A 9877-nucleotide genomic window follows, 5' to 3' on the forward strand; every position below is an offset into this window, starting at 1 on the left:
CGCCCCTCATGAAGATTACCTGGTTTATTGGTGCCTCAGTTTCCCCACCTATAACACAGAAAGCTTGGACTGGAAGGCTGTGAAGTTCCTCTCAGCTCTAACACTTGTGGTTCCCCAATCCGCATAAAGACTGTGCCTGGTAAGAACCCCAAGTCTTCCATCACTGGAACCCCATTCCCATCCCCCACACCCCCCCTAAGCATTATCCATGGGGTATGTTCTTGCCTCCTCTTTCCATCCCAATTGAAACCAGAAGGTGTTTTTTTAAAAAACACCCACAAACCCCTATGTAGTTTCATCTCACACACAAAAAAAAGGCTTAAAATTTCCAAGTCAAAAAGATTATGAAAAGTTTATGCAAGTCAAACTTTGCTTTCTCAGTGTATTGAGAAAAATGAATCAAGAGAGATGATGGTTTTGGGCAGATGTTTGCCTCCCTTTCAAAGGAAACATCCAGAATATTGCATGTATTTTTCTGAGTTTAAAAGTAATGAAAAATGTAAAGGATTAGGAAAAATTGAATCACCCAAATTATCACCACCTCAAAATATCCTGATTAAAATTTTTGTCTCTTTCTCTTTATGTTGTTTTTTTCTGTGTATGTTTGTGGCAGGACCTTGTCGGTTCTGGGGTCCACCTCTTTCCCAAGAACTCTGGTAAACCCTGACCAGTCTAAGAGGAAATCGTTCCTCTTGTGGATAATTGGTTTGAGAAGTGGGTTTGTACTGATTAATGATATATAATGGGAATTTCGCCAGGGGGTTTCTGGAAAGGATTCACTGCTATTATAAAGATATACACAAGGCAGGAACACAACGTTTTCTGGCTCTGGACATTAGTGTGTGAGGAGTTAATGCCTGAAGCTGTTGGCATGGGGTGGGGGTGGGGAGGAACTAGCTAACATGTTGATAGGGCCAGAACCAGAAAAGTGAAATGCTCTTGGTTCATAGATCATTTGGAAAGACACCCAGTTAATCCCTGGAGCTGCCCATCTCCAAATTTCATGTTCTATGAGATAATGTGTCCCCTTCATGTTTAAGCCACTTCTATTTATGATTTGCTATTACTGACAACCGAAAGTCTCTTCACCGTTGTAATATATGTAGGTGGTTAAAAGTAGTTTAGAAAGTTTATTCCCTCATCCAACAAATATTTAATGAGGATGCCCCATGCACTAGGCTTGAGTCATTCGTCAGACACACTTTGGCTCTGCATTTTTCCACTTAACATTTTCTCCAGTCATTAAAAACTCTTTGTATATGTCATTTTAATGGCTTCATTTTAATAGCTACTTTATTTAGTCATTTCCCTATTATCTGACATTTAGATTGCTAAGAATATTCATTATTAAAAGCAAAGCCATGGTGAACATCAATGTACATGATGAGTCACATTTCTGATATTTTTTGGGACATACTCCTAAAAAAAAAAAAACAGAAAAAGATGCAAATATTTTTAAGATATCTGAGACATTCCCAGATTGCTTTCTAGACAGTTTATGCCAATTTATATATCCCCATGCAGTGTTTGATATTTTCTGCTGCATGTGAGAGCACTCTCATAATACACATTAAAAAAAAATGTTTCTAGAAAGAATTGTGATTCAAATCTACAGGACACATGTACCCAAAAATCAATGGCATAAAAAAAATGGGAAGGGATGCTGTCAATGAATAAAGGAGACTTAAAAGATACGATGCTTGGATCTTATTAACATCCTGATTCATACAGATCTGTTAAAAGGTATTTTTGAGAAATTTGAAAATAGCCTGGGTATTATTTGGTTTTAAGGAATTAGTGTTAGTTTTATCAGGTGTGACAATGTCATAGTGGTTATGTTGGGAAAATAAAGTTCTTATCAGTTACAGATGCTTCATTATTAATGCATGAAATGGCGTGCTGAGATTTCCTTGAAAACACTCCCACAGAAAAAGGAGGTAGGGTGGGATAGGAGAACCATGCCTGGCAAAATGTTGACAATTGCTCAAAGTCAGAAATGAGGGTTTATTCTAGAATTCTCCCTACCTTTGTGCATGTTTGAAAAATATCATAATGCAAAGCTTTTCACTTTTTTACCTTGATTAACTTTTTTAAGGAATGGTGGTCAACAGAATATATGTAGAAGGCTAGGAGACTGCAGGCCTGCCCTCCTCTCTTCATGGTCTAAATGAAGGGCTCTGTTGGGGTTGACTGGGACCCGGGAAGTCTCTAGCTGCTTCATTCCGGGCCCCAAGGACACCAGAGAGCCTGATTTGGTCCCAGCAGCTGCCCTAGGGATTATAGTCACAGTAAAGCAGATCTGAAATGGTTCAGGGGAGCTAGAGCAAAGTAGATTCCAGGCAAGCTTCCTCGGACTCCAAACCAAATTCATGAGCCCTTGGTCCTCCCGTCAGCTAGCTCATGTGCTCCCAGACTCAGGGGTTGGACCTGAATCAGAAGACCTCAGACGTGAAGCACAGAGAATAAATTATATATTGAAAAGTACCACCTGTGACAATCAGTTTCCTTTGTGTGCCTATGAAATACAAGGAGACCAAAATGCATGGGGTGTAGCACATTTTTAAAACCAACTTAATTACATCACTTGTTGGAAGAGGCACACATAACATTCAGAAACATGTGTTTTAGTAAATGAAAATTGTAGGGTTTCAGTTTCTGATGCAAGCCGATCCCCTGATTTGGGTACCAGATTTGGCAGCCACTGTGGTCTGGGTGTCTACGTAAAGCATGGAACTATAGACGCTTGGTTAATTTCCCTCCCTCAAGGCTACTCCTGATCCGCACATCTGACAGCGGCTTGCACTCACTTAGCACAGTCAGGTGGAAAGAGTGCAGGCCTGGGAGACAAAACAGATCTAGGTTCTAATTCCAGCTCTGCGCCTTTCGGCAAGTTACTCAGCTTCTCTATTCTTTTTCTCATCTGTCAAATGGGAAGAGTAGACTAATAATCAACACCCGGCAAGGGTGCAAGGGGCCGGTGATACCTGGCAGAGGGCAGGTCTTTGGTGATGCTCCTATCTTTTCCCTCCACCAGGGAGGACCGTGAGGCTTCTTATTCCCAATCCAAGGCATCCCTAATGGTCAGCCTTATGGGGCTCAAAAAAGGGGAAGGCTTCCTGTGAAAAAGCCTGTGGTATTAGCTTCCACACTTCTAAGCTCTGACAGTAGTAGAAGCTGTGGAAACACCTCTTAACTGCGAACCATAGGACGCTGCCTCCTGGTGCTTCCCCCACACAACCACTTATGCCATTTTCTGTTATTTTTGCTGATTGAAAAGATGGCAGTGATCAAGCCAATACAGCAGGTAATCAAAACTCATGGCTTATCAATTCTTTAATAAAATTGAATGTTTAAAAGAAAAAAGATAGACTCTAGAGATTTTAAAGCCCTGGAACACGTCTAGACATGTCATTTATTGGAAAAGTCAGTTTACCAAGCTTGCTAGCCTGGCCTCAGTCACGCCCCTGATTGTCGTCACTCAGCCCAAGTGAGGTGGCGTTCGAGACCCTAAAGCCGGGATAATAACTCCGTCGTGCCTTATTTTGGCCGTTGACTCGCTGTGCCATGTTTTGTAGATAGCCATTGATTTGTCCCAGCCTGGAGGCGAGGCTCCTTGAGGTCGAGGACCTTCTCCAGTTCACCACTGCATGGCCCAGACAGTTAGTGCAGGCCCTTGCACTTAACAGGTGCTTAATAAATTACTGCTGTAAACTTTGAGAGCTACTCTTAACTTCTCTACTCTCGAAGACTAAAATAATTAAGCCACCTCTGGGATCAGAAAGGAAGATTTTGGAGAAGCAAACATTTGCCCATTTAAATCTCACGTTCTCTGATTAATAATCAGAGGGAGGCAAGCACCTCACTCTCCCTTGTTATTCCTGGGCTTTCCCCATTTTCAATACCTTTATCCAGTTCCTGGAATATTGTTGGGTCAATAAAAGGCCCCCAGATAAATATTTCTCTTTTTTCTGCTTGTTGCCTCAGTTCTGTCTCCAATGAAGAAATCCCGAAGACTCCTCTGGCCTTACAGCTTTGGGGCAGGGGCTCCAGCTTTCATTTTTCATTTCATCTTTCTTTCTTTCTTTCTTTCTTTCTTTCTTTCTTTCTTTCTTTCTTTCTTTCTTTCTTTCTTTCTTCTCCTTCTCCTTCTCCTTCTCCTTCTCCTTCTCCTTCTCCTTCTCCTTCTCCTTCTCCTTCTCCTTCTCCTTCTCCTCTCCTCCTCCTCCTCCTCCTCCTCCTCCCCCTCCTCCTCCTCCTTCTCCTCCTCCTCCTTCTCTTAAGTAGGCTTCACACCAGCACAGAGCCCAATGCAGACCTTGAACTCACAACCCTGAGATTAAGACCTGTGCTGAGATCAAGTCAGACGCTTAACCGACTGAGCCACCCAGGCGCCCCTCAATTTTCACTTCTTAGCACAGAAAGATTTGTAAGCTTTACTGCTTCTGGGAATTCACTGGGCCAGAGGAGGTGCCCCAACACCCTCAGATCACCAGGAACTAATTACTCGACACCTCAGTGATTCCTCAGTGTTCTCTGGACTGGACAGAGAAGGATATCGCTCTCCGCTCAGTCATTAAACTCAGGAAGCTTTCTCTGTCTCTAAAATAAACGTTAAAAAAAAATTAAACTCAGTAAGTTTTTTTTCTTAATTCTCCACCATTACAACCACCTCATTTGAGCTTTGGGATAAGAATTAAAGGTACTAAAGGGGCGCCTTTAGTGGCTCATTGGTTAAGCGTCTGACTTCGGCTCAGGTCATGATCTCACGGTCTGTGAGTTCGAGCCCCGCGTCGGGCTCTGTGCTGACAGCTCAGAGCCTGGAGCCTGCTTCCAATTCTGTGTCTCGCTCTCTCTCTGCCCCTCCCCCACTCACACTCTGTCTCTCCCTCTCTCTCTCTTTCTCAAAAATAAATAAACATTAAAAACAAAAGAATTAAAGGTACTAACAAGAGAACACACAGCAAAGGCAAAGTATTTCTTTTTACATAAGGAAGCTATCAAATAAATGAAATCAATACCACCAAGAGTTGCCGGCGGCCTTTCATTTTGAAAACAGGAGTTCCCAGAGAAGAGACGAGGGTCTAATTTTCTCTCTACCATTAAGGTCCACAACTGTAACTCCCCACGAAAGTATCCCTGGCCCCTTGATCCTTCCTTACCAGATCATCCTGTCCCATCCAGCTCAAAAGCTAGATTTACTATCTTCTGCTGGTCTCTTGGCTATACGTTGTTAACACCCTACCCTCCTGTAGATGTTTGTATACTGCGGAAGGGAGATCAAATTTAATTGGAAAACTAGATGGTTACACAGTATGTGTAGCTAGGTGTTTGGGAGGGGTGCCCCCTTGGCTCTGCCTGAGGAGAGGAGGAGGTCATCACCCCAGAAGCCCACACATGGCAAGGTCTGATCTGACCCCTTCCCAGAGTGCCCTGGGAGGCAGCCACGGTGAGCTGTGGCAACAAAGAAAAGTGCTGGCTTGGGGACAAGCAGGGTGTCATTGTAAAGAGGATAAGGGATGAGTCCTCAAGATCCCAATGATGGGGCTCAGGTTAGGAACCTGAACCTGCTAATAAAGAAAAAATGGAAACAAGAAGGTTTGGTTCAAATACAAGGCTGCACCCAGGGAGGCATGTTCAGTACTTACTTTTTGAATGGCATTTGTGTTCCAAGACTTTGATGCCCTTCCCTTCAAACAGATCAGACTTCTCATGGTTACTGAATCATTTGCTTGGAAGGATTCCATGTCCCTCCAAGTGGGCTGACCCTTGGTACCCCTCAGTGAGAAATACTGAATGTATCACTGCTCCTTTCTTTTTCTCCTTGTTCTTAGTGATGTCCGTTGTCCTACAGTTGGTATTCTTAGTAACATGTCTGTGTGCCTAGGTAGAAAGATCAAGAAGGTGGAAATTGTGAACAGTCAGAGGCAAAGGCAAGAAAGACATTTTCTATTTTATCAAACTATAAAAACCAACACCTCGGTTTCCACTCCCAAAGCATAAGGTGTGTGTTTGAAGAATTTTGTTTAAAAGATGGGAAAAACAAGGGCGCCTGGGTGGCTCAGTTGGTTGAGCTTTTGACTTCGGCTTAGGCCATGATCTCATGATCTCATGGCCCCGTGTCGGACTGTGTGCTGACAGCTCGGAGGCTGGAGCCTGCTTCGGATTCCGTGTCTCCCTCTCTCTCTCTCTGCCCCTCCCCTGCTCATGCTCGCTTGCTCACTCTCCCCTTTAAAAATAAATAAGCATAAAAAAATAATAAAAATAAAAGATGGGAAAATCTTGAGCAAATTTCTCATTTCTACGTATGCTGGCATTTGCTGTTTCTCTGCCTGGAGCACCACGACACACGCATGCACACACACATGCACACGCACACACTCCTCCCTGCCTGCCTCACTCCTCTTTAGCTTTCAAGTATCCCTGCTTAGTCTTCTCAGAATCCCAAGCCTGAGCTGGGTTCCCCCTCTTAGCCGCTGCCATAGGACCCTGCACCTCCTTCAGCACAACACCTATACGATGTAGTAATCCCCTCACTAGGCTAGAGCTCCATGAGGGCAGGGACCAGATCTGGCTTTCTTAGAGTTCAATCCCCCATTCCTGGAATGGCACTGAATAAGTATTTGTAGAATAAATGAATTCTGAGGAGTCCGTATGAGCCTTTTCTTCGTATGAGCTGTTGTTTGTCTGAACAATGTCTGCTGAGTATGGTGGCTCAGGCTGTGCACTGTACAAGACGTCCAGCCCGGTCGGGAGGGGAGGCTGAAATCCAGCTCGCATTCTCATCACCCGGCCATTTTTCGCTGACTGTATCCACCCGGAGGAAGAGATGCCTTTTTCTGATCTGTACGATGGCACCATACGCGCTTTCAGCCGGGCAGCTCCAGAGAAACACGTAGCGTCTTCAAAAGGAAGGGAGCGTCCTCTCCTTTGTTCCTAGAAAGGCTAGGACCGAGTGCTTTTACGAAACTCTTTCTTCGGGTCTTTGGCCAGTCATCGATGCCGAGACCCTGGCCGCATTCCCAGCAAAGGCCTCCCTCATTCTTCTCTCCTCTGATTTTTGTCTCCCGCAGGGTTTGGGATGACCACTCCGGCGACGGTGGGAGGAAAAATCTTTCTGATCTTCTACGGCCTCATTGGGTGTGCGAGCACCATCCTGTTCTTCAACCTCTTCCTGGAGCGCCTCATCACCGTCATTGCCTACATCATGAAGTCGTGCCACCAGCGACGGCTCCGGAGACGAGGGGCCCTGTCCCGGGAGAGCCTGAAGCCCCCGGGCAGGTGCGAGGGGGAGAGCTCGGCCGGCTGGAAGCCCTCCGTGTACTACGTGATGCTGATCCTGTGCCTGGCCTCCCTGCTCATCTCCTGCTGCGCGTCGGCCATGTACACCTCCATCGAAGGCTGGAGCTACTTCGACTCGCTCTACTTCTGCTTTGTGGCCTTCAGCACCATTGGCTTCGGGGACCTCGTCAGCAGCCAGAACGCCCAGTATGACAGCCAAGGCCTCTACCGCTTTGCCAACTTCATGTTCATCCTCATGGGCGTCTGCTGCATCTACTCCTTGTTCAATGTCATCTCCATCCTCATCAAACAGTCCGTGAACTGGATCCTGAGGAAAATGGATGGCGGGTGCTGCCGACGATGCCAAAGGAGGCTCCTGAGGTCCCGGAGGAACGTGGTCATGCCGGGCAACATCCAGGACCGGGGCAACATCTCCATAGACACGGATGGGGTGATGGACAGCGACACGGACGGGCGGCGTCTCTCGGGGGAGATGATCTCCATGAAGGACTTCTTGGCCGCCAACAAGGTCTCGCTGGCCATCCTCCAGAAGCAGCTGTCTGAGACGGCCAACGGCTGCCCGCCCCAGGCCAGCGCGCCGTCCCGGGACAACGAGTTCTCAGGGGGGGTGGGGGCCTTTGCCATAATGAACAACAGGTTGGCGGAGACCAGTGGGGACAGGTAGGAGCGAGGAGCGGCCGCTGGGCGTGGAGGCCAGGAGAGTGGGCGATGGGGGGATTGGCACCGGCTCAGCTCTGTGCCGGGGCGGGTTCCCTCTGGAGTTGTCCTGTCACCCTCTGCAGGCCCGGCCTTAGAAAGCTCTTCTCCTCGGGCAGCCAGCCACCTTCTAGGGCTGCAGACCGAGGCCCAAGGCCCTTCTCCTTGTCTTTATTCTCTGAGGTCTGAATTCAGTCTTGAGAATGAATCCCAGAGGCAGCCTAAGACATTGCACCGTTGTCTTACTCCCCTTCCTCCAGGGCTTTAACTGCCTAAGGGAAGGGGTTTAAGTACGTCTCTATTTTCCTGCTGCTCTGGTCTTCGTTTAGAAATAAAAATCCTGAACGGAAATCCTCATTTTCCCCCCTGGAACCATTAATGGCTGGACCCACTGCCCTTTCCAGCCCCTTCAGAAAAGAGGAGGGGGGGATGCTTCAGAAGGTGCCTGGGCCGTGGGCTTCCTTCAGAGCAGATATGTCCACGGTGCGACGGATGGGGAAGTCACCTGGTCTACTCTCTGTGTCTGCTTCTCTGCGTTTTGTTTTTCCTTTCTTTTATTTTTAAGATCCTAATGCTGGGCTAAGGTGTCTTTGGGACCTCGACGTGGTAAGAAGAAAGCTTCAGGCCTTTAAACTGCAGCCAAGTAGTGGACAGTCTCTTTTGTTTGTTTGTTTGTTTGTTTGTTGTTGTTGTTGTTGTTGTTGTTGTTGTTTGCAAGGAAAGAATATAGCTTAACGTTCTTCCTTCCAGTGGTCACAGAGACCATTTCATTTTTTTTTTTTTTTTTTTAACCAGGGCATGGAGCCCATTGGAAAGATAATGGCTATTTATTAGAACTGAAAACTGAATAAATCCTCACTTTATTAACTAAGATTACATGAGTGCTCATTATGGACAGCGGGGCTAGGGGCAGTGCCTAGCTAAACAGGCATTTATTGTGCACAGTGAAAAAAAGAAACAAGAAAATAACCCTTGGGGATATAAGCATCATCTTGGATTCTTGGCTAGAGAAACATTCTAGGCCAGATAAGGAATGGCTTCTCTTTGTGTAATTTGTTTCGGTTCTGCCTCCTGGGAGTGTAACAAGTCTAGTTACATAACCTCCTGAGCAGTTAAAACATCCGTGCTGGGAACAGGGACTCTGGATCTTCGTATATTCAGGAGAGAACATTTTGAGACCCGAGAGCAGCATTAATAAGAGATAGCTGTTATTTTTTATAAGGTGGGGATGGTGTACACGCGGCACTTTTAGAAACGATGAAGAAAGTCGGCATTGTAAAGACAATAAAGCCGAGAACAATACCCAGTGAAACTGAAATGTTGAGCGGAACTCATCAGAGCTGGGAGGACCTTAGGGACCATCCCATACACAAGAAAGAAACACAAGAAGGAAACAGAGGCGTGAAGGGAATGCTCCCTATCCGAACTCTCAAGGCTGACAGCATACAGCTAGGAGAACCCAGGTGTCCTGATGGCGACGTCTGGGCTCATCACCCGTGCTCCCCACAGCTTTAGAACTTCCCTCAACTGCTCCCTCCTAAGCTGAGTTGCCTTTTCCTTCTAGCTGGCAACCCACCCCACCCCCTCCTTTTTTTTCTTTTTTACAATGCTGAAAGTACTCAACGGCAGGAGTCCTATAAACAGCAGCCTGGGCTTCGAACTAAGGGCTGTGCGGCTCCAAAGTCAGAGATCTTCAAGTCTTACTTTGTGTTGCTCTCAAAGGAAGCATCCTGTAACTACTGCAAAACCAAGCTCCCGGGGGGCTCTGCTCTGGGGGAAGGCACCAGGGGCATAGGGAGAGGAGCTGGGTCCCTGCCCTAGGAGATTTCCTTATCACCACATGCCTGGGACAGGGACTGGCACAAAGCAGGTCCTTGCTTCT

The 9877-nt window shown here is 46.5% G+C and overlaps 1 protein-coding gene across 1 annotated transcript in view; it reads left to right on the forward strand.

Moving 5' to 3' along the window:
- KCNK13 (potassium two pore domain channel subfamily K member 13) overlaps nt 1-8659 on the forward strand; it is a 106691-nt gene extending 98032 nt beyond the window's left edge. The window contains exon 2 of the mRNA XM_045451852.1: nt 7071-8659. Coding sequence (XP_045307808.1) covers nt 7071-7963 — 893 coding nt within the window. The 3' untranslated portion in view covers nt 7964-8659. The remainder of the gene's footprint in view (nt 1-7070) is intronic.
- Nucleotides 8660-9877: the final 1218 nt, after the last annotated feature.

Source organism: Leopardus geoffroyi, chromosome B3 (genome assembly GCF_018350155.1).
Source record: "Leopardus geoffroyi isolate Oge1 chromosome B3, O.geoffroyi_Oge1_pat1.0, whole genome shotgun sequence".
In the NCBI taxonomy this organism is placed as follows: domain Eukaryota; kingdom Metazoa; phylum Chordata; class Mammalia; order Carnivora; family Felidae; genus Leopardus; species Leopardus geoffroyi.